At 42.3% G+C, this 25,203-nt stretch overlaps 1 protein-coding gene across 2 annotated transcripts in view; it reads left to right on the forward strand.

Moving 5' to 3' along the window:
- Nucleotides 1–25: 25 nt before the first annotated feature.
- Nucleotides 26–25,203, forward strand: part of prr12b (proline rich 12b) — a 63,988-nt gene continuing 38,810 nt past the window's right edge. For both annotated transcript variants that reach the window (XM_054741931.2, XM_015969256.3), the window contains exons 1-2: nucleotides 26–156; nucleotides 22,903–23,060. In XM_054741931.2, the coding sequence (XP_054597906.2) occupies nucleotides 74–156; nucleotides 22,903–23,060 (241 nt within the window). In that variant the 5' untranslated portion in view covers nucleotides 26–73. The remainder of the gene's footprint in view (nucleotides 157–22,902; nucleotides 23,061–25,203) is intronic.

Here is a 25,203-nt window from a genome sequence, read left to right on the forward strand (position 1 = left end):
GAGCTGTGAGGAGAGAGGACGGTCCTCCTCCCCTCCCCCTCTCTCTGTCCATCTTCATCCAGCCGTTCCCTTCATGGACCGGAATTATCCCGCTGCAGGATTTGGAGACCTGGGCGCCGGGACGGGATGGGTTTACGACAGATCGGCGAAGGCAAGGTAAGGTTCAGACCGGGCTGAGGAGCAGTGAGCTCGGCTCGGAACAATGCAGTGGTACCGAGCCGCCAGAACGGCTGCAGCCCCCGGTAGCGCAGCAGCCTCCGGTAGCCGTGAGGGTGTGGGACAGGTTAAGTGTGATCCGGTACGTAGAGGAGGGGGATGGGAGTGGGTTCTGGTAGAACATATTAAAAATTAGATGCATTGTCTCCGCGGCACCTTTGTCTTGGTTTCGGACCGAACCGTAACAGGTCTGCCCCGCAGGTTGACAGGTACCGTTATCTGCTGGATGTTTTAGCAGCTGGAGAAACGGCAGAACCGCTGATCCACTGCACAGCGGAACCATTTATCCTGGAAACAAACCGATGAGCAGCTCGTGACGTCTCCAGGTGTGTGGAGCGTCTCGCGCTGCACGCCGCGCGAGCGCGTTCCATTAGTAAACAAGACTCCAGAAGCATCACGTGAACGTCTGACTAGATCTAATTAAAGTTCAAATCGGGATGCTAACATTAGCCACAGCTGTGCTAACGTCGGAGCGCTCCCGGTCCAGGTGCCCGGTTTAACGGAGAACTCATCCGGAGAATTCCGGTCCTCCAGGTGTGTCCCAGCGGTTAGCGCCCGGCCTAACTGCGCAATTAGCGACAGACCGAGGTCAGACTTTCGCTATCTGCGCCTCTTCGGTTAGTGACCGGTGGGGTGTCCCACGACGTGTCCCTCCGGTCCAAAGTCCAAAAGAACCGCGGCCTCGAGTCAAGCTAAAGTTAGCTGCTGTTAGCATTGCTACCGTAGGGGTCGCCATGACAACCACATCAGCAGACTCCGGTGCTGCGCATACCTCCAGACCCACAGCGCGTGATCACAAAGTTATTAAAGTTCTGATCAGAACGGTTTTATTCCTCAGAACCCAGACTGGGACGGGCTGGTTCTGGTTCGGGTCTCAGGCTGAGGCTCTGATTCTGAAGTCCAGCCCGCACAAAACAAATGTAAAAAACAATACTGGGGGGAAATCTCCCATCAGTCTAGAAATGTCAGATTAAATTAGCAGTTCATCCATTTTTCTTTATTTGTTAACTTAGAAAAACGGAGATGACGTGAGGAGTGAATGGTTCTGAGGTTCTTCCTTATTTGGTCATTCGCGTAAACGTAGCTTTAACACTGAAGTCTTTTATTTTCTGTTACTTGCGTGTGTGCGCGCGCGCACGTCTGATAAGCTTCTGTTTAATTGTTTTGAAACAAACACACAAACAAACACACAAACAAACAAATCAAATTACTTTCTGACATGTACACAAGCTGTTCTGGGATAAACGTACCTGAGCTTTTGTCCCTGATAAATAATATAATTCATATTGGCTGAAATGACCTGATTCATTCCCAAACAGGGAACATTTTGACTGGACTGTGTAAAATACTTTAACATTTCTATTTGCATAAAAACATCCCATGAATGTTGCATCACTGCAGCAGAAACTACCAAACACTGAAGCAGGGGTATTCAATTCTGGCCTTGGAGGGCCAGTATCCAGCACGTTTTAGTGGTTTCTCTGCTCCAACACACTTGATGCTGTCACCTGTGCAGCAGCTCATCAGACTCTGCAGACACATGTCAATTGCCTGCTGATTAAAATCAGGTGTGTTGAAACAGAGTTAAAATTAAAACGTGCTGGATACTGGGCCCCCCAGGACCAGAAATGAATACCCCTGCACTAGAACAGCTGCAAACCACAGGAGAATAAAGACAAATACACGGGAGGTTTATGAGGAATTAAAGCACAGAGTCATTCTTTGCTGATTTCTAATTCTCTTTAGTCATAGTTGTTTTTGAATAACTTTATAAACCAATTGTTAGTAGACAGGCTAGGTTCCATCCATCCATCCATCCACCCACCCACCCACCTATCCATCCATCTATCCATCCATCCAGATTAAAGTCACACACAAGTTTGTGGTGGAATGTGTTCCTCCCCTTTGACCCATCCCCTCGGGATGTCTTTGGTATGACCTGACCATAGAGGTGGGAAAAATGATCGATTCTAAGATGCATCGTGATTCAGCCTTGCATGATTCTGCATCGATGCAGCAACGTGACATAATGAGATTTCTCCCTATGTCTATGTCTATGTCTATGTTCTGGACGTGCGAGGACAATAAAGTTTTGAGGTTTTACAATTACTTCCAGGGGCAGAGTTGCAATGACATGCACACTGCGTTGTCCAAGCAGCAATTTAAAACAGAAAAGGCGGACAGAGATACAGGGCCAACATTACCAGTAATCAAAGATGCACCCGTTACATTTAAATCGGATGTCTGGGCTAATTTCGGTTTTGGGATCCTGGATGTGAAAGAATCACTTAACACAGTATTTGTTTACTATTTTTAAGTTCAGTTGTATCTTAAAGCTGCTTTACTGAAAACATTATTTCTTATATTATTTAAGTAATTATAGGCAGCACACTTTAAAAATTGTTGCTCACTATAGTTCTGTTTTTCAGGGATATCGAAATAAAAAAGAAATTGAAAACTATTCTACTGCTTTTATTAAGTAATGAAAAATTTAGTGTGAAGAATCATGATGCATTTCAGACTCAAATCGAATCGTTAGACAGATAATTGGAATCAGATCAAATCGTGAGACAGGTAGAGATGCACACCACTACCTGACCGTGGATTTGAACCCACATCCTCCCAGTCTTATGGCAGATACTAGGTCCTCAAGGTAGACCACTAGACCATTGAGAGCAGCCTTAGCAGAGCCCCAGATTTCCCTGTCCTAAGCTACCTGGGCCAGCTCTTCTGGGGGAATCCCAAGGCGCTCTGTTTTAACGCCACAAATAACCGTTAGAAAAAGACTAGTACACCAAAAGACAAGATATCAGGAATACATAAGTGTGGAGTCATATACGAAATCCCATGCAAACTCTGCAGTAAAACCTACATAGGAGAAACCGGACGCCAGCTCAACACACAAACAATAGAACATAGAAAAAGAGTGTGAGAAAGAAACAAGTGGAAGACACACAAGAGCCACGAAACAAGAAGCAGAAAGTACAATAAAGAAACCACCCTTAACCTGTTTAACCCAAACGCCCCCCAACTGGGGGCCTCTACAGTTCCATGTCCCAAACATCTACAGCTGTCCACATTCTCCAAACACAACTAAAACCACAACCAAACAGCTCAGATGGGAAAAAGGCCATTTTAAATTGTAATAAATTAAGATACAATGATGATTGAACTTCTCTGGTGTCTGCTGGAATAAACCCTTGAACAAATGTAGTTGAGGACCCCTGGAATAAATAAAACAATAGACTAAATTTCCTAAATGGAATTTGAACTCACAACCTCCATCCTGTCAGCACTTTCACACAGGGCAGCTCTTCTAAAATACAATTCAAGTATTATTTTATCTTAATATATCAAAAACCAAAAAATGCTTTGTTTACAATCGAAACTGGTTTGATTGTAGCTGTAGCTGTGCTCGGGGAACTCAAACAATCACTGACACTTGGGACATGAAACTCCAAAGGCCCCCGATTAGGAGGGGCCAGGGCCCAAAGAAAAAAGGCCTTGGGCCTGACCACTGCACAAGAAAAAATGATATAATGGATTGGAACAGCATAAGCGTCATAAACACCGAACAAAAATACAAAAGATGGATTAAGTAAACCATAAAAATAAGGAGACGTGGACACGGAACCATAAACAGAGACGATGGAGTATTCACATTGGATCACGCATGGGACTGTGTCATCGACTAGGAGAGCACGGGCAGCAGAGGGCGATACTGTCCTCTGCTGCCTGCGAATAAACAAGTGACGCCGTCAACAGTGGGAAGCTCTGAAGAAGACTGCAGGAGTAGTCAAAATGACAGCAATAAAAGGTAAAACAATCCTTTTCTGTGTTAAAAAAACCAAGTAATGCAGTTAGAAGAAACACAGAATGAATGCACAAAAGAAGACTGCCTCAAGTGTCTGCCTCACGGACTAAAGCTGGGAGCTGGTTCCACAAGAGAGGAGCCTGATAGCTAAAAGATCTGCCTCCCATCCTATTTTTAGATATTCTGGGAACCACCAGTAAACCTGCAGTCTGAGAGCGAAGTGCTCGGTTAGGAACGTATGGAACAATCAGATCACTGATGTATGATGGAGCTTGATTATTAAGAGCTTTATATGTGAGAAGGAGGATCTTAAAATCTATTCTGAATTTAACAGGCAGCCAATGTAGGGAAGCTAAGACAGGAGAGATGTGGTCTCTCTTTTTAATTCTCATCAGAACTCTAGCTGCAGCAGCCTGGCCTTGCGAAGCGATGTCTTGCGAGGCCAGGCGCCTTGCTTACGTGGACACTGTCCTTCCTTGGTCAAAGTAAACGTTTAAATGGAACAGACTTACATCACATGACCGCAGCATCCACGGCGGTCACGTAACGTCACGTGACACGTGGGATAATGTTATATTTTATACATATAAGTTTTAATTTAAATATATACAGTGTTGGGCAAGTTACTTCAAAACTGTAATGCATTATTTATTCCATTTTACCCTCATTTTAAAGTAATTCATTACATTACAATATTACTGATTTTAAAATGTAAGGCATTACACTACTTTTGCATTACTTTAAGTTACTTTCACCAAAACAACTTCAATATGAATCTGGTAATCTGACGCTCAGTGAGCTCATGACATATATGAGGAAGGTGATGTGGTGTCTGAGCTAGGGTTGCTGTTAAAACAGTCAGATATAATAACAGTGCTTTAAAATGATTGTTTATTATATAAAAGCAACAACAATCTGTACTCTCAGCACGCTGCCATCTTATATTAACTGAGCAGGGAGTGAGGTGGTGGGGGCTCCAAGCCTATTTTTGCCATGGTCCCCAAATGCCTTGATACGGCCCTGGATGTGGGACTGACTTCTGGAGTGATCAGATTCTATCACATGTATAAATATTAAATGCTTGTATATTATTGCTTTTCACAGGTAAAAATGTGTATTGGGGATAAATCTAACTACTTTTTTCTTTTTTTCTTGATTTTTTGAATTTCCTGCCCTTTCTCTAACCTTCCTGCATGCTGCATGTTTTCTCCGTCTTCCAGAAAAACTGTTTCCTAGACTTCCTACTTTCTAATGATCAGCCAAAGGGATCTTCACATGCGCGGCGCTCCAGCAGTAATGAGTTGAAATCACCGGGGCACAGATTATGAACTCAGCTGAGGCAAAGCACGTCAGAAAAGCACAAAATACCAGCGAATATGCGCTGATATGAACGATCGCAAGTGAATTATTTTGTTTTAGTGGAGCGATTTTGTGAATGTTACAGCGGCCGCGTGCAGGACGCAGCTGAGCCGTTACCATGGCGTCCTCTCTGCCCGCAAAGCTGAGTCCATAAATGACGTAATATATGCAGATACTGGATCTTTCTTCGGGTTTCCCGCAATTAGAATTTTTAAGGAACAGATTTTGATTCTGGGTTTAAAAATGCATTGTAATTACCGCGTTACTGACAATTGTACCGAGTAAACATTACCATTTTCTTTCCCTGTAATGCCTTACATTACCACATTACAGCAAAAAGCAATGCATTACAGTAATTAATTACTTTTGTACCGCATTACTTCCAACACTGAATATATAACAAGCCTTTAACTTTTTAAATTGTGTATATTTTTTTAATTAAATATGTAAGTGAGTTACCCTCTAGCGACCAAAGCTGCAACTACTAAGCACCTAACCAACCATAGATAACTTCTTTGGATCTAAAAAAACATTTTAAATTAGTTGACTTACTTTTAAACTTGAAATATTCCCCCGAAGTAGCTGCCAGCTTCTGATCTGCCATTCTTTTAAAAATACCCCGGTGTATTCTGGGTAATTTTTGACCAAGGCTAGGCTACAAGACACCTCCTGTGTATCCTTGCTTAGCTAGCTAAACGGCTAACAAACGGAGAACACACACCTCGGTAGAATATGAACATTGGAACACGTCTTGGCTGTTCCCGATGACGTTTCTCCTAGGAGACTGGGGCGGGGCCAAGATATCAAGGTGAGGTTCCTTGGCACTGTGTAAAACTACCCTAAAATGTATGTTTGTATGTACTGCCCTCTAGTGTCTGGAAACTACACACTGCAACTTTAATCACAACGCTGCCCTCATGCTGACTGAAGTGTCACAATTTCAGACTGGACCAAAACAACATACAGAACTTCAGTTCCACCTCAAATAACAAAAAAAAAAAAAAAAAAAAAAAAAGAAAGAAAAAAAAGCCTATTTAAATGTATATTTAAACAAACCTAAAACAAATCATATTTTTCTTCTTCAATTAGTCTTTCAACCGTAAGTATCAGAATAAAATAAAGTTGTATAACTGTCTCTGATGGCAGCTACAATTTAGATGCTCACATACTTGGTTGGCCACTATTTTCTCCAGGATTTTGGATTAAAATGGAAGGTTAGATATTGGTCTATAATTCATTGGGTCCTCTGGATCCAGAGAAAGCTTCTTAAGTGAAGGTTTGATTACAGCTACCTTAAAATCCTGTGGTACATACCCATTTACTAAGGATAGACTGATTATATCTAGAATGGGGGCAGTAACCATAGGAAATGCATCTTTAAATAATTTGGTTGGGATTGAATCTAAAATGCAAGTTGAAGGTTTAGATGAAGCTAATATTTTTGATAACTCTGAAAGCTCAACTGGATCAAAACGGTTCAAACACAGATGAGGTTCTACAGTCACCTCTGATGCTGCCTCACTTACTGAGGAAGAAGAAATTGAATTAGGGAGGATGCTAAAGATTTTGTTTCTAAAAGAATTAATTTTACTTGTAAAAAATCCAATAAAGTCATTACTGCTGAGTAGAGCCCTGCACGGGCCTAAAATCGGAGCCCGTGTCTGGCCCGGCCCGAGGGGGTGGAGCCCCAGCCCGACCCGGTCCGAAAAGGTTTTCAGTATTCTCTGACCCGACCCGAGCCCGACTTTTTTTTAACCAACTAAATGAAAACAAAGTGCGTCAATCCTGACCAATGTGTTAAAAGACGTGAAGGATCCGATCAATTTGTTTTCCCCCATTTACCGTCATGGAGATGACGGCACACTGGCTCTGGTGGTAATCAAGTTAAATTTAATCTCTTTCCAACAATTTTCACAAGAAAACAGAACAGTTAAAAGCAGGGCTTGTGTTGGGTTGACCGGACAGTTCCCGTATTTGACCGTTTATTTTGACGGAGAAAGAATAGAAAGAATTACCCCAACACATGCAGACGAACTGACATTTTATTCTACGCACATCGCAGATGTAGCTAAATCACTCAAGAAAAGATTCCCATCTGAATATCTGAGCTGGACACTGCTCAGCGTAGCTCGCTGTCAGCGCATATGTGCACAGCGAGCTGAAGTTGTGGAGATTGGCTTGGAGCGCGTTGCAGAACCAGAGCGCATGCGGGAAGGTTCCTCCCACTGAAGCGAGTGTTTTCCAAACCCTGTCTCTCAGAGAGACTTGTCACTTAGAAAATGTTCCCTGATTATGAAACTTTGGCGGAATTGTGCTTGTTCCTGTCTCCAATGTGGCGACACATCCAGGAGCCGTCTGAGGAGAAGCCCAGAATCTCACATCCTCTTCAGCTCAGGAAGCGCATATGATTACGCACAAGCATGACGCGTCAACCCAGTCTCACAGTAAGACTGGGTTGGGCCTGTTCAGGTTCACGCAGACAATCTTTACATAGAATTGACTTACAGATATAAAATTAATTCAGTAAAATATAAAGCATTTTACTTAAATAGCCATTCATTATTTTACAAGCACAGAGAGCCGCATCAGATTCAGATCAGCGGGAAGATTCCTCCGACTGAATTCAGTCGGAGGAATCTTCCCGCATGCGCTCTGGTTCTGCGACGCGCTCCAAGCCCCTCTCCACATCTTCAGCTCGCTGTGTACCTCATGTAGTACACGCTGACAGTGAGCTGCGCTGAGCAGTGTCCAGCTCAGATGTTCAGATGGGAATCTTTTCTTGAGCGATTTAGCTACATCTGCGATGTGCGTAGAATAAAATGTCAGTTCGTCTGCATGCGTCGGGGTAATTCTTTCTATGCTTTCTCCGTCAAAATAAATGGTCAAATACGGGAAATATCCGGTCAACACAACACAAGCCCTGCTTTTAACTGTTGTGTTTTCTTGTGAAAATAGATTCAATTAAACTTGATTAACACCAGAGCCAGGCGCACTGCGCCGTTATCTCCCTCACTGTAAATGAGGGAAAAACAAATTGATCGGATCCTTTTCTGACCTTCCCCACCTACAAAGTTTAATTACAACAATCAAACGTGACAGAGCCTGGATTAGTATTCTGAACAGTCTAAACATGTTTTAAAAAGAAACGTATGACAAAAGTGGCACCTGCTCAGTAAAACCATCAACAGGGTGAAAAATATCAAAATATTGTAGGCAGAGACGGGCTACAACTTCTGGATCCACTTTATATAAATCGTTTTATTGATTATCGTCTTATGAAAGATAACTTTGATGTACACGAGCGACCGGTACTGGCTGCTGTCACCTGTTGTGATTGGTTAAAGCAGCTCTCTGCTGTCTGAGGGTAGGCCCCGCCCACAACGCTGCGGCTGCTGTGGCTCCCAGTGTTTTCTTTACTGTGGGAAATGGGTAATAATGGCTTTTTGATGGGAACAGGTTGCCGACCCCTGATTTAAGTGTTTCAATTTTTTTTATGAATTCGATTAAAAATAAAGGCGCCCGGCCCGACCCGTGTCCGAGGTAATTACACAGTCATTTGCCTGAAGCCCGGCCCGAGGGTCTAGGGCTTCAGTGCAGGGCTCTACTGCTGAGGGCTAAGGGAATAGATCGTTCAGAGCTATGATTCTGTGTAAGTATGGCAACTGTACATGAAAAGAAATTTAGGATTATGCTTATTCTCCTCAATTAGCGATGAAAAATAAGCAGTTCTAGTTTGTCGAAGCTTATTTTTATAAAGCACAAGTCTATTTTCCAGGATAAGTAGGGCTCCTCCTGGTGTGTAGAGCGCCATGTTCTCTCCAATTTTCTAGAGTTTTGTTTTAAAGTTTGTAAATGAGAATTAAACCAGGGAGCCAACTTCCTGTCCCTAATTACCTCCTTTTTAAAGGGGCAACATCATCTAATGCCACACGTAAAGAGGAATTAACATGATGAACTAAAGCATCAATTTGTGAGGGGCTAGAAATAAAAATATTGCCCTCTGATACGTTCCTCTGAGATGCTGAGGACAGTAAAGATGGAACAATTGATTTAAAAGATGCAACAGTGTTGTCAGATGGAGACCGACTATAGTGAAATTTACTTTCATGTCTCGTGAACTCAGTTATAAAAACTTCAAAGGTTATCAGAAAGTGGTCCGAGAGGACTGGATTATGTGGAAAGATCGCTATTTCCTCACACTCTATGCTCTATGAGGCTATCATTTTCAATGTCCACATGAATGTTAAAATCCCCCACTACAATGACCTTATCAGTATTTAGCACCAAGTCAGATAAAAAATCAGAGATCTGATCCAAAATCTCAGAGAAAGGGCCTGGTGGACGATACAAAACTACAAACAAGAGTGGTTTTACAGTTTTGCAATCTGGATTAGGAAAACTAAGAATAAGATGTTCAAACGAACTGTAACTATTAACTGGTAAGGGATTGATTAACAGTGATGGGAATAACGCAGTTTAAAATAACGGCGTTACTAAAAAAATAGTTTTTTCAGTAACGAGTAATCCAATTAATTATCGTCTTCTTTTATTATGACGCCATTTCTGTTACTGATAAGAAAGTGCGTGCGTTACAAATTCAGCAGCGAGGCGTGTTGAGGCCGTCATCAGCTGATGCCAGGCTATCACCTCTCAGACCTCATGATCTTCTACCTTCTTAGATCATCCAACTGTAACCTGTTTCTGATCATTTCTTTAGTCCCGCTGTAACACTGATGCATCAGTTTCCTGGACGTCTTTATCACCCTGCTTCAGCTCTTCTGTGGTTGGGTCTGACCCCAAGTTAGTAAATGTAAGTCCTCCATCAGGCGTGTGCCTCTTCTAGTGTCATTTTAAAGGATGTTATTTATTTATTTAACCATTACTAGATTACCAGCAACAGAAATGCTGCTAAAACACACAATTATGTGAAGCTGGAAAAATTTAAATACTGTGCAAAATTACATTCATTTCTGTAATTTAACTAGACTGAGAGACCATTTAAAGACTTGGGAACCTTTACAGGTGTTTCTATTTGCAATTATAAATTTTAGCTGATTGTGGTCTTGTTAAATATCACACAGTGACCTTTTAATAGTCTAGATTAGTGTAATGTTTCCTGTTAGTAGTTCATCCTGTTAAGCGCCCATTTATTTCAATTATTCAGTTTTATAGAAAAAAGAATTGGACATACATTTTATTATTTTCCAGTCATTAGTCATTTATATTTCACTATTGTAGTAATTTATAGTAAATTAAATACGTTTAAGAGGGGAACCAATTTTTCTTGCCTTCTTTAATGAAAAAAGTAACAAAATACTTATTTTTGTTGGTAATTAGTTATTTTTATAATCTTGTAACTTGATAAGTAACTCAGTTACTTTGTTGACAAAGTAATCAGCAACTATAACAAATTACTTTTTAAAAGTAACGTTCCCAACACTGTTGATTAATAGGTCTGAATGAAAAATGGTTGCCACTCCTCCTCCTCACCCTGTACTTCGAGCAATGTGAAATTTAAATAATTAGAAGGAGTTGACTCATTTAAACTAACATAGTCCTTTTGCTGCAGCCAGGATTCTGTGAGAGAGAGCAAAGAGATCTGATTATCACAAATGTATTATATTATTATTATGTAACATTGGTCCGAAACTGTTTTTGTTGCTTAAGAAATATCTCTAAACTGCGAAGGTTGGTGTCAAAACGTGATCTGGAAATGGTCATCCATGCCTTCATCTCCTCCCCTATTCTGATGTCTCTACACTGGTTATCCGTTAACTTTAGAGTTCATTTTAGAATCCTGACTATAACTTTCAGGGCTCTACATGCAGGCGCGCAGATAGGATGGGGCACGTGGGGGGGGGGGGGGGGATTTGTCCCCGATCCGTCTCCCCGCACTAAGGCCAGAAAGAAAACAAAATCGGAGGTTAAGCGCTTGAAGCTCATTTGTCCAATTACACTGAATGCAGCATGACGTAAACAAACGCCGTCTCCAGAGGTGCCAAAGTGGTTGCTGCTAGGATGCAGGATGAAGCGAAAAAGGCAAGCAACGATTACTGCATATTTAAAAAAGACCAACAGTGTAAGTAGGCGGGACCGATCTGTCTGTTTATGCATGTTGGTTCTAGATTCAGTACGTTGTTGTCAGTGTTGGGACTTACTCGTTATACGTGCCAAAGCCTCATTGCTGACTTTAACAAGTCTCATCTACAAATATGATCCCTCATGAAGTTACTACTTTACATCAGAAGATAGTGGAGATGTGTAACCTTCAGGCTGAGCAAAGTTTGGGAGTTTTTAGAGCTTGAAAATCGCCTCCCGCTGAGAGGCTCCCAGTCAGGGAGAGGAGGAGATGCGTGCAGCATGAAGAGCGCAAATATGAGATAAAACATATTTAATTGCCGGCAGGTCTGGTCTTTGTTGACTGATCACTTTGTCTGGTCATGACTGACTCTGATTATGAAGCAGAATATTGACTCTGATGAAGAAATTCACTCATCCAGCTGGGAAGATGGACGCTGCTGCAGCATCAGACAGCTGGTGCTGCACGAGAGGTGTGTGGAGTTTACGAGCTCCAAATGTTGGGCTTGATGTTGGTTTAACCTTCTCTGGGACGTGATGGATGTAGAAACTATGGTAAAACACCGCTAATGTGACAGACGTAGCAATAATGTAAAAAAAAAAGCCGTAAAAAGATGCCGATGCGTTAGATATGGAAGTCAAGTGTGCCACATAATCATAAAAAAGGTAAAATATAAAAGTTTAAAAGAGATTTATATATTTATATATAAATAAAAACTTTCCAAATATAATGAAAATTTATAAATAACGTAAAATTATGAAGGAACATTTGTTGGTCAGGCTGAAAAGTTCGGGAACTATACTGCTCTAAGTGATAAGTGAATATCGTTTTTAAATATATTTTATGTGCAGTTTTTTAGGGCTTTTATGTTTTCTGTAAAGATTGGTACGCTGAAAATCATTTCATGTTTTGCATAAAGCATGAGGTTTTGGTTAGTAACTGATTGGAAGAATAACAAATGACTGAATTAAATAGTGGGGCGACTCTGTCAGTGCGCCCCAGGGCAGCTGCGGCTACATCGTAGCTCATCCCCATCAGTGTGTGAATGGATGAATGATACACTGTAGTGTAAAGCGCTTTGGAGTCCTTACTCTGAGAGGCACTATACAAGTGCGAATCATTTATCATTTATAGTGTTGATCAGGCAGAGCTTTGTTGCCACCATTCCACTGCATAATGGCTTCTAAGACGTAAATAAAAGAGTTAGTTTTTACGTAAAACATTGGATGAAATTACACAAACTGACTGAGCTCTAGTTAAGGTGCTTGCAATAGTTTGTGTATGTGTATGTGCGTGCGTGCGCGCGTGTGTGTGTGTGTGTTTGGGGGAGGGTACATTGGAACTTTGTGCCCCCCAGTTTGAAAATCCTATCTGCGCCCCTGTCTACATGGTCAAGCTCCTCCCTCTATTACTGAACTGTTAAAGCCTTATGCTCCAACTCGAGTCCTCAGGTCCACACACCAGAACCTTCTAGAAGTTCCAAAGACCAGATACAAAAGTCAAGGTGATCACTCCTTCCAGACTGTTGCACCCCGACTTTGGAATGATCTTCCTTTATCCTTATGCAGCGTTGAAGGTCTGGACACTTAAAAAACAGCTGAAGACCCTTTTATTTAAAGCTGCTTTTACCTAAACCTTTTATTTTCTTATTTTTAACTCAAATTTGTAAGAATCTTTTATTAGTTTTATGTTATTTTATTATTTTATGACTTAATTGTTTTATTTTAATCTATTTCTGTTTTAAGGTCATTATGATTTTATGACTATGCTTTATTTTGTTTTGATCTATGTGAAGCGTCTGTGATGAGTGCTATTAATTCATTTTAAAAGAAAAATGATTTTACACCAAATAATACAACTTGCACTGCTTAAATGAAAAGGAGCAGACATGAGAAAATCTTATATATGGTCTGCCTCACTCACACATGTAAATAAATCATAACAAAAAAAACTGTTAACTCATAAAACACAACTAAGTCAGCTGCCTAGCAGCATGCCAAAAGTTTAACAAGCAAATATTTCATTTTGCTGTTTCATCCTAGCACCATATGACATCATCAAATTTCATTTCAAGAAATCAGGAGAAATAAAAGGGAAAAACTAACAACAAAAAAAAACTCCAGTTGCAAAAAATTCAGTCGTCATTAACTAACAAAGTCTTTGAAAAATCATATCTTATGTTCAATAAACCATATTTAATTGTTCTAGTTTTCTGTTCAGCTGAATTTGTTCTAATTTTTATGAGAGATTTTTGTGATATTTCCATGATTTTCGGTATTAAGCCTAATTTTTAATCCGTTTGATTTTGGCCATGGGCACGACACTGTCTCGATCGGTCTTTATCAGACACCTGCATGTCAACCACACCTGCTTAGCGCCATTTTGGGTGTATGTGACTCACGTTGCTAGGGGAAGCCGCAGCTGAAGTTGAAGCAGAACAAGAGTCAACAGGATGGATAAAAAGAACATGGAGGAAAACGTCCTTTGCAGGGATAAACTTGTGATGGAGGCAAGATATCAGTGTTTTCACAAACTGTCTACAGTCGACATTGTAGATCCCTGCGACCTCAAAGAAAACAAACGGACCTCAGACATTTAATTACATCTGAACATATATCACTTGAGTAAGCTTAGCTCTACTTAAACATATATAATCAAGTAAAAGTAAAAAGTAGCGTCCAAAAACTTAAACAAGTTAATATCAATATAAAATAGCAGCTGCCAAAACAATAGAGTCAGAGGCTGCGCTAGACATTTGTATTGTCATTTTGACCGACGGTTTATAAAATGACCATGATCACCGTTTCACCCTGTTCACTGACAAGCGGTGCGGGGAGGTAGAGGGGCGGGGGTATGTTGCATGAGAGCGTTTGAAGAGGGTCAAATGTGTGTGTTTCACGCTCAATGCATGAAAGTTGGCAGCCCTGTAATCAAATAATTTCAATTTACCGGTCGTATACTGGTTCTGATTCTGTAGCTGGTCTGTGACCCAAAGCTCATTAGTGCGCTGGCGACAAGCTGCATTGATGATGGTGTCCAAGTCTGAGATATTGCTCAGATATTCTGATGGGAATCTTTTCTTGATTGAATTTGTTACCTCTGTGATGTTCTCTAGCGTTTAAAATGCCGGCACACCTTCATGCGTCCGGGTAATTCCAATCCGTCAGGATGACCAACAGCCTTGAGATATAGCTCAGTCCAAAAATAAAAGGTCAAATACGGAAAATATCTACTTAACACGATTCCTGCATGGCAGTCCTTCACACAACAGGAGTGTGCCATTGTCAGTAGCTTTATAAGCTTGCAACATACAAAGCAACCATTACTTCCATTGTTTATACAACTAGCTATCCCATCATGCAACGCGCTACAGCACCCAATACGTCACCTGACAAATACCAATGGGTAGTGGGTGGGTAGCAGTACTGAAGCTGCAGAGGGGTGGGTTAAACTACGACTCTGCTTCCTGGTCTGGACCCTGGGTTGTCATGGAGGACTAATAAAACTGGCCATGTTCCTAGAAAGAAGAGCTGCACCATCCAAAGAGGGATGGATGCCGTCTCTCCGCATCAGACCAGGTTTTCCCCAAAAAGTTTTCCAATTATCAATGTAGCCCACGTTGTTTTCAAGACACCACCTAGACAACCAGCGGTTGAAGGACAGCATGCGACTAAACATGTCGTCACTGGTCCGATCAGGCAGGGGGCCAGAGAAAATTACGGAGTCCGACATTGTTTTGGCAAACTTGCACACCGAAGCAACATTAACTTTAGTGACCTCCGATTGGCGTAACCGGGTGTCGTTACCGCCAGCGTGAATAACAATCTTACTCTATTTACGCTTATCCTTAGCCAGCAGTTTCAGATAAGATTTAATGTCGCCCGCCCTGGCCCCAGGTAAACATTTCACTATGGTTGCTGGAGTCTCTAACACCACGTTTCTGACTATGGAGCTGCCAATGATCAGAGTCGGCTTGTCAGTGGGTGCGTCACTGAGTGGGGAAAATCTGTTAAAAACGTGGACGGGATGGTGGTGGCCCACGGGCTGGGTTCTATGCTTCCTGCGTACCGTCACCCAGTCGGCCTGAGGTCCGGGCCCTTAAATTGAGTGTTCCAGTCCAGGGGTGCGAGTGCGTAGGGCCCCGATTCTCAGGTGTGGAAGGTGACCATGCCCCTTTTGCAGGCTTGATCTGCACCTGGCCATAGTCTGCATCAATGCGGACTTGGGCGAAGGGTATTACCCACAATCCATTGTTGTGTGGGACTTTAGAGAAGAAGGCGTAACAATGGCTCAAGTGCCTTTTCGGAAAATATGTATTTTCAACCGAAAGTTTATTTTAAGGCGATTAATGATTTTTATTCATGCTTTGAATGTTTCAGACTAAGATTTAATGTGGACAGCAATGAATGCAAATTTTGTCAAGAAATTGTCTGTTTGAAAGTTGTTAGTAAAGATTCTTTTAAACGGTAGCACAAACAGTGACTGACAAGTATTGCGGTTGATGACGCAATGCTCACTGTTCCAATTCAGCAATTATTTGCACACTTGTGTTGCACTGGAGGCCTTACTGTGCACTGTAGGGCACAGTGAGAGTATTGGGATTGGGCCGAAGAGTGAGAGAGCAGTAGAGAAAGCATGGATGGATGCATTGTGTTCCTCTCTTCTGTAAATAAAGTCCCCATGGATGAAGTACCTGCTTCCTGCCAACCACACGTAACAATCCTAATGCTTTGAAACTGAAACATCAGGCTTTTTTAAAGTTTGTTCATTTCTATGCACCGATACTGTGTTGGTTGGGCCTTCTTTAGTATGAACATCTGCATTAATGCAGTGTGGCATGGACACCACCAGCCTGGGTTAGCCTCAGGTCGTGGACCAGGCTTTGGTACCTATGGCAATGTAGATGACTGGCATGACACTCTAGGATAATCTAGTGTTCCAGGATACATACATGTGCCACACCAGTTTATAGTAAAATCAGCTTTTAAATCTTATATGGCAAACACATTTCACAAAAAGCTGCAGGGATGCAAAAACTGTTTACTGGTTTTGTTGGGAGAAGTGGTGGTTATAGAGTCTAACAGCTGCTGGGAGAAAGGACCTACGATAACGTTCCCTCACGCACCTGGGATTAGGCTGGGAACTAAATCCTCTAACTGATGTTTGTTAGTCAACAGACTGAAAGCATCTTAGTTTGTGTGTCGTGGTTTGAACATGTTGATGGTTTCAGATTCTAAATGTCACAACAACTTCTTCCGGCTCTTGGAGAGTTCAGAAGCTTTTTTCCTCCTCTCCTCCCTATCTTATCCAAGGCTCTTTGTCTGTCTTTGGGTGTACGGCGCTTCTGCATTTTTTCTGGAAACTGGAAATTATTTAACATGGACCTGGTCAGTTGGTCTCTCAACGCGATTGACAAAATTATTTGAGAATGGGAGAAGGGGCTCCTGGTTGCCCCTCTGAGACAGAGCCAGCTGGGCACATCATGGACTCCTGGACACAGTGGAACCTGATATGCCTCTTTCAACTGTCTGTAGAGGATTCTGAAGACGTCTGGTTATTTGTGGTGTTGGTGTCAGGTTTCATGCTGTTTGGCCTGAGTGGTTACCTGGCTTACCGGAAAATTAATGAGCTTTTGAGGAATATTGGCTCAATCCCAGAGCTCAGGGATGGATTACACTAGCCTGGCCTGCCAGACTCCTCCTCTGTTTAATTCTGCACAGAGAAAGGGTCTGGGAACTCTCCCATTCAAATAACCCCACCCCGTGAGAATTCTAACCGAGCCAATCAGCGCTGAGCGTCACACACCACAACGCCGAGTTTGTCATAAACATGGTGACTGAAGTGGAGTTTGCTGCGGCTCTTTTCTTTGTTCTAAATGATTTGAACTTGTCTTTAAAACCACAACAAGTAGACGCACTAAAAGCCTTTCTTCTAAACAAAGATGTTTGCGCTGTCACCAGACTCCATTTGTACTTCAGCTAAAAAAAAACTACAGCGTCGCGGACGTCATACACGGCGGCGCTCAGTTTCTCATAAACAACGAAGACAGCGGCGGAGTTCGCTGCGACTCTTTCCTCTCGTCTAAATGACTCAAATGTCTTTAAAACCACAACAAGTAGAAGCACTAAAAGCATTTCTTCTAAAAAAATAAAAGAGGTTTGCGCTGTTGCCAGACGCTATTTTTTTTACTACAACTAGAAATCTACCGCGTTGTGGGGTACAGTCGGGATTTCCGTCTTTTTTCTGATTAGTCATTTTTAAGCTGCCTAGTCCCGCCCCTCAAGTGCCTCTCTGCCTGTGAGTTACCAGACTCTTTCTCTGTGCAGAATTAAACAGAGGATGAGTCTGGCAGGCCAGGCTAGGATTACACCGCGCTGTGAACGCACAGACTCATATAATTGTCGAGATGAGTTGTAAGTTTGGAACTTTGGCTGAGATTCAGGCTCTGGCACAGAAGGTTGATTCGATCAAGGAACGAGTTGACGGGACAGCACGGTTGGGAATAGATTAACTACACCATTATTGGATTCAGAGGGGTTGGAGACCAACAGAACTTTAAGACAGAGAGGAAATTATCTCTGTCCCCAAAACAAGTTCTTATCTGAATCTGGTGCCCTTGAGCCTGTGAGGCTGAAGTGATTACTCCCCCTCAGAAGAAATGTGGAATGTTGCCATCGCCATGGTAACTCTGTCTCCCTATCCCAGCCTGGGTGGGACTGTGACCGGTGAAGGCTGTGGAACCGTATCTAGGAGTCACTGTGCTCTCTAAACCCATTATCTCCCTCCCCTGTCCAAACGGAGGTGACTAGCGCTGCTTATCGCACTGATGTGAGGAGAGTCCCAACCCTACCTCCCCACCTAGTGGACACATATGCTGTGTAATGTCTGAAGTCTGTTGCATTTCTGTCTGATGTGTTTCTTGCATAGCAAAGCTGCCCTTCCTGTGGAGGGTATCTCTGAAGTGCCTTTTTTTCCTTCCACCTGACTCAATCCTCATGTAAACCCTCTGATCTCTATTAAGGTAGCGCAACTCGGGTTGTGAATGACCACACTGGTCAATTCTTGTCATGTGCCTATGTATGTATGTCTGATTTTAGAATTGTGTGTACTGAAACTCTAATTTCCCTCCGGGATTAATAAAGTATCTTTGAATTGAATTGAAGACAACAAAAATTATACCCTGTTCTTGTTACTAAGGATGCTTGTCTGTAAGGTGTCTCTGGTGTCTGACCCTACTGCGCATAGGCGTCATTTTAACCGGGGACGCCGGGGACATGTCCCCGGCAAAATTTGTAATTGGCAGCTGTGTCCCCCCCCCCCCCCCCCACTTTCAAAAAAGCCTGCTGATGAGGATTTTTGTTTTACCAGCTCAGATCTTATACCAGGGGTCGGCAACCTGTTCCCATCAAAGAGCCATTATTACCCTTTTCCCACAGTAAAGAAAACACTGGGAGCCACAGCAGCGCAGCGTTGTGGGCGGGGCCTACCCTCAGACAGCAGAGAGCTGCTCACAACAGGTGACAGCAGCCAGTACCGGTCGCTCGCATGGGCGTCGCACCCGTGGGGGATGCAACCAGTAGCGGTTTTAGGCACGGGCAGACAGGGCAGTTGCCCGGGGCGGCATTTTTCATGACACAAAAGGGGCGCACAAGCGCGGAGTAAAAAAAAAAAAAAAGGAAATCTGCGCCGCACCGAGGTTTTCTATTATCTGTCATATGACAGTGTCTGGATTGGAAACAGCAAGTTGGCGCCCCCTGCAGCTGCAGGCGCTCCTGCTGACTGAGAACGTTCACGTGCTCTGTGTGTCTATGAAGAACAGGAAGGGGAGGGGTGCGGCGGGGGAATTCACCTCTGCGTCTTTCCCAAATGAAATGAGCGGGTAGGGGCTGAATCAACTGTATTAACATGGCTAAAGTCAATCACATCTTAATGTTCTTCCATATTTCATTCATAATATCATAAACACAGGCCTATCATTCTTTCAGGTTTCTCTGAATTGTGTGAAATGGCCGAATAAAAAAAGGAAAAACAAAACGATTTTGTGGTCACCCCCCCCCCATCAAGGTTAAATTGTTTAGTCCTGACTAAAGGAAACTTACTGAGTCAGGAGCCAAACAGAAGAGATGAACATAAAAAGGCTAAAACCACCAGGTGCCCCATTCAGGGGGAAAAAAAGAAAAAAGAGCAGAAAGATAAAGGTATGTAGCTCTCATGATGCATGTTTTCAATTTTTTGAACCAGTTAACTGGGATTTTAACGGTTAAATTCGGTCAACTAATTGCTAACAGACCTAATAGGGCTGAAATATTGAAACGAATATTCAAATGGTTCGAAAAAAGTCCTTGAATCGTTTTTTACTGATTCAAACTAGGATTTGTTAAATGCTCACTGCAGCCTGCGGCCTGCCTGAACAACAACAAACACATGTTGATCATGTTCACATAATAATAAATAAAACAACTCTACAAGCAGAAGAAAACACCCCAGTCACCACTAACTATCCTGTTTATTTATTGCAGATGGCTGTACTGATTATTTTTTACATGATTTGTTCTGTAAAAGATGGCATTTTTGGTAGTCTACAGTTTTTTTATGTCAGTTTAAATTACAATTTCAGAGGCAATTCTAAAATATTATGGATCATGATAAAGATCTGTTGGAGATCTACCCCAACTTTTGGACTGCTCTGCCAGTCACTGTGGCTCAAGCTGAGAGGAGCTTTTCAAAACTTGATCAAGTCATACCTGAGGTCACCTATGTTTCAGGGGCGGCTCACTCACCTGGCTCTGATTAGTATCAATCACTCAGTAGGGGAGCAGATTTCATATGACGACATTATTGATGACGTTGCATCAAGGTTAGGTTTTAATTTTAGTTTGTGTTTTCTGTTCTAAGTGCAATGCTGTAGTGATTAACTTTAGTTTGTTATGTGTGAAATATTTTTGCTATTTAGAATATTTATTATCTATTATGTTCATATATTCTTAATATTTAGTTATTGTTTGTTTTTGTATATTTGATTCTATATATTTTGATACAGTATATAATGTATAGTGCTTTACATTCTGACAACTTCATAGTAATTTATGTAAATATGTGCAACTTAGAAAAATGAATGTTCAATAGTCATTCTAATAAAACATGCCTGTTTGTAGAAAACATGCGTGTGTTCATGCAGGTGTGGTGGTGGTGGTGGGGGGGGGGCGGTTGGGGGGGGGGGGGGCGCTCAAAGGGGGCCTCGCCCGGGGAGTAATTCGATGTAGAACCGCCACTGGATGCAACACCCACACTTTTCCAGCTGTTTTGCTCACCTCCACACCAGTCTGGTTTCTTTAGGTCGCACTCACTCTGTTTGCCTCATCTCCTTCTTCACCTCCCCTATTCTGACAGCCGATGTCGGGTTCAAGGAGAGCAGGAGATGCAGGGACTGAAGAGGTTGACTGAATTCATAATTTTACATCTTGAAATTAGCTGTACAAAGTCTGAGTTTGATAACGTGAAGAACAATAATTCGCAGAGGTTTATAACAGGCGCGGCGCCAGGTTTTCATTTTTGGGTGGGCCACGGTAATTTTGGATGGACCTTAATAAGCAGTGACTTAGTGAAGCAGGCAGGTCGCGCTAGAAAATGTTGTTTAAAAAGACGTCATAAATGTGTTCCCCCGTCATTTTTGTTTATAAAATATGAAGTAAAAACTCCCAATTTAATTTTCATTCATTTGTCATTAATATGTAGTCCACACCCGTGCGTTAAGTGGACCATCTTCCAGTAAAAGCAAAGCATCCAGTCCACCTCTCCAAATGCGTAAAATGTGCATCACAGCCACTAGGCGCACCGTCAGCTGTCATCCCAGACAAGAGCAGAGCAACTAGAGAAAGAATAGAGGATAATTGTCTGGATGTGGATGGAGATTACATTTTACAGCAGCCTGATCATCATTTAAAAACATAAACCATCACCTGTCTTCTAGTCCACGCTATCAGCATTATTTTAATTGGTGTGTGTGTGTGTGTGTGTGTGTGTGTGTGTTTTCCACTTCAAACACTGGTCTAACCAACCAGACCAGCGTGTCCAGTAACATATTAATGTTACAATTAAACAGTTTCACTTCATGTAGGCTAGGAACGTTTCACCTGCCGTAGCCCGACCGCTTCTGCTCCACATGAACTTTGTGCGTGATCAAATATCTCTACAGGTGCTTTCTGAGCTGAAGAGGCGACTGGATGCATCATGCGTCTCCATATTGGAGACGGGAACAAGCGCTATTCAGCCAAACTTTCATAATTTCATACAAATAACATTTTCCAAGTGACACATCCCTCAGAGAGACCGGGTTTCCAGACTGCTTCAGTGGGAGGAAATCAACCAACATCCTTGAGTTTATCCGTCAAAATAAACAGTCAAATGGAAATATCTGTAACCTGCCATTTAACTGTTTTGCCTTCTTGTGAAGATTGTTGCAAAGAGAAACAATTAAACCTGATTAACCCCAGAGCCATGCGCACTGCGCTGTACTCCGTGACTGTAAATGAGGGGGAGACGATTTAATCAGATCCTTTTCTTTTCAACATGGTTTTACGTAAAGTTTCATTCAGTACAAACTTTAGTTACACCAATCTAACGAGACAGATCCTGGATTTGTATTCTGAACAGTTTAAACATGTTTAAAACGGAGACGTGCGTGAAGCGTCTAAAATTCGCACCTGCTCCGCTATTATGGAAATTAAACTAACAGGATGAATAACATGAAATTATTTTAGGCACAGACAACATCCACCACACTTTTGAAAAGCTTGCAACGCGCCTGGTCGCTCGTGTACGTCAAAGTTATCTTTCATAAAAAGATAATCAATAAAACGATTAAATAAAGTGGATCCAGAAGCTGTAGCCCGTCTCTGCCTTCAATAATATTTTACTGAGCAGGTGCCACTTTTGTCATACGATTCTTTTTAAAACATGTTTAGACTGTTCAGAATACAAATCCAGGCTCTGTCACATTTGATTGTTGTAATTAAACTTTGTAGGTGGGGAAGGTCAGAAAGCAGCTCAGAAGCGCATGATTACGCACAAGCGTGACGCGTCAACCCGGTCTCACAGACCGGGTTGGACCTGTTCAGGTTTACGCAGACAATCTTTACATTTAGAATTGGCATACAGATGTAAAATTAATGCAGTAAAATATAAAGCATTTTATTTAAATATCCATTCATTATTTTACAAGCACAGAGAGCCGCATCAGATGGATGGAAGAGCCGCATGCGGCTCCAGAGCCGCGGGTTGCCGCCCCCTGTGCTAGCCTACTTTATTGTCCCCAGCAATTTTTAAGCCCCACTCAAGTGTATGGCTATTGTCCCCAGCAATTCTGAAAACAAACTGACGCCCTTGCTACTGCGAGTCGGGTATCTGCTCTTTTAACACACATACTGTTCTTCAGCTTCATGTATGGGAGCTCCAGGTCCACCCACCCAGACTCAGAACTTCTTCACCGGCAAGCCTACAGCACCCCTCACCCCCTCCAGGGCTATGCAACCAACCACCCCCCAGGGAGCTCCAGACAGGGTGGAGCCTGGGGGCCTGCTGGACGTACGCTTGGTAAGATTTGGTTTGGTTTATTTGTTAAAATCAAAAATTATGCTTCTTATTAGTATTGGTTTGTTTTGGTTTGATTTCACCTCCAGTGGCCATCAAGTACTTACTGGTGGTTGCCAGGGCAACCCTAATCAGCCACAGGCAGCATCCTTACCATTTCTGTTGGCTCTCTTTTCTCTGGTATAGAAGGTATTTGATTTCTGCACCTTTCACCTCCAGGCCCCCCAAAATGACAAGGTTTGTCTTTAAGACTTTTAAAGGGACACTAGGCAGTTTAGCTTGCTTTTAGCACCCCCTAGTGTTTGTTTGTAGAAGCGAAAACAAAACCTCGCCGTGCGTTCTTCTTTTTAACACCTTAATCTAACAGCTGAAACATCTCCCAGCATTCCTAAGTGTCTGTAAGATTGATTCATCACCAAATAAAAAAATCGGCTGGGTTCATGATGTAAATACATGCTGATGCCAGTCCCAACAGAATCGTAACTGTGATGTTGCAAGTGCGGTATTCTGGCCACAGGGGGCGATAGAGGCTGAGTGGCCTTTCATTAAAGTTAGAATCTGGAACATTTTAATAAAAAGTAGTGATGGGTAGATGAGGCCTCGTGAAGCATTCAGGTACCCAAACTGTATCGATAAGTGTCCACTGTGCCACCATGTTGGTCTACTGACACCTGCTGGATTATAAAGATCTCTGCAAGCAAACCTAATAGCGAGACTCTACGAGTCCCGGTGGACTGTTTGTCTAATTTGGGCCGGTCCGGTCCGGTCCGGTCCGCACCCCCCACCACCACCCTATGTTCTGACGGCCGGCGGGACGGCCAAATTTCCACAGGTTTCTCTGTGATGTCTCAGCATTGACGCCATTCTATTATTAATGTATGTAGGTTCAGTTTAACAAATGTGACGTTTAACCTGCATAAAATAGTATGAAAATTTTAAAAAGAATCATTTAGAAATTAAATTCTGATGGATCAAGCAGAAACTGAGAGGAACAGGATGAAACAAGGAAATCAAAACAACTTATTTGCCGATTTAAGAACAAGATGATCCCTCGTGAACCACCTTGAATTTTCTTTCTGGCTCTTTGATATAACAGTGGATTATTTTGCTTCAGAAGTTGTACTTGTGGCAGAAACTCATCCTGTTGACAAGAGGGGGGACGCTCCTGCATTTAAACACAGTTTAATGCTTCACTGGTGAGCGAAACATCAGCTGTATCGGTCACGTGACTACAAAACGCACGCCGACACGGGTGTCACTCTAAACCAGATACATGCGCCGGTGCGTCAGTGTTGCTGGACCCATCACTAATAAAAAGCTGTATGTTTTTAAAATAATACCTCCGTGGGGTGTTCAGAGGTGCGCAGAATGAATGTACAGTTTCTCCTTTAAAAGCTATTTAAAAAGATAAATAATCGAGTTTTTTATTCTGTCGGGCACAACACTGTTTATATTTACATCTACCAGCCACTAGAGGGCACTGTTGCGCTAAAAAGTCCGCTCAGCAAAGCAAGGCTGGGACTGTGTAAAATGGCTGACTTGACAAGTCAAGCAGCTGATTCTGGGCCCAGAAGAGGTTCTAACGATAAATGCTGTTGTAAAATAAACATATCTGTAGAAATGCGTCTTCATCCTGTACGATTTGTCTCTCAACATGGTGCTGGAACGTGTAAGCAGTGAATCAACGTCCCAGTGACTGAAAAATTAGTCCTGCTGTTGCAATACCGTCTGTGAACACCAGAGTCCGCCAGAGTGTTTGTCAGTGTCGGTGTTCCATATTCAACCTTTAACCTTGTAGAGGGTAATTTTAGACCATGCTGGCTCAAGAAAATGGTTTAAAAATGTGAAAAAGCTGCCAAGTGTCCCTTCAATGGGGCTGGTTGGACTTTACCAGCATTGTTAAAGCTAAACAAACAGAAAATGAGGATAACACAAACAGCTTCACCTCATCTAAAGCTGCCAATGTCTGTATCTGACTTTTATAAGCAGTTTAAGCTTTTACTGTGAAAATATCTTATTTGAATTTATTATTTTTGTTTAATTTTCCATCTTACAACCCGCAGTGGGGTCTCTGCTCTCTGGGGTTCTGAACAGTAGCCTTTCAAATGTTCATGACTTTATTATTAGATGTACAGTACACCTAATA

This window comes from Nothobranchius furzeri, chromosome 18 (genome assembly GCF_043380555.1).
Source record: "Nothobranchius furzeri strain GRZ-AD chromosome 18, NfurGRZ-RIMD1, whole genome shotgun sequence".
NCBI lineage: Eukaryota > Metazoa > Chordata > Actinopteri > Cyprinodontiformes > Nothobranchiidae > Nothobranchius > Nothobranchius furzeri.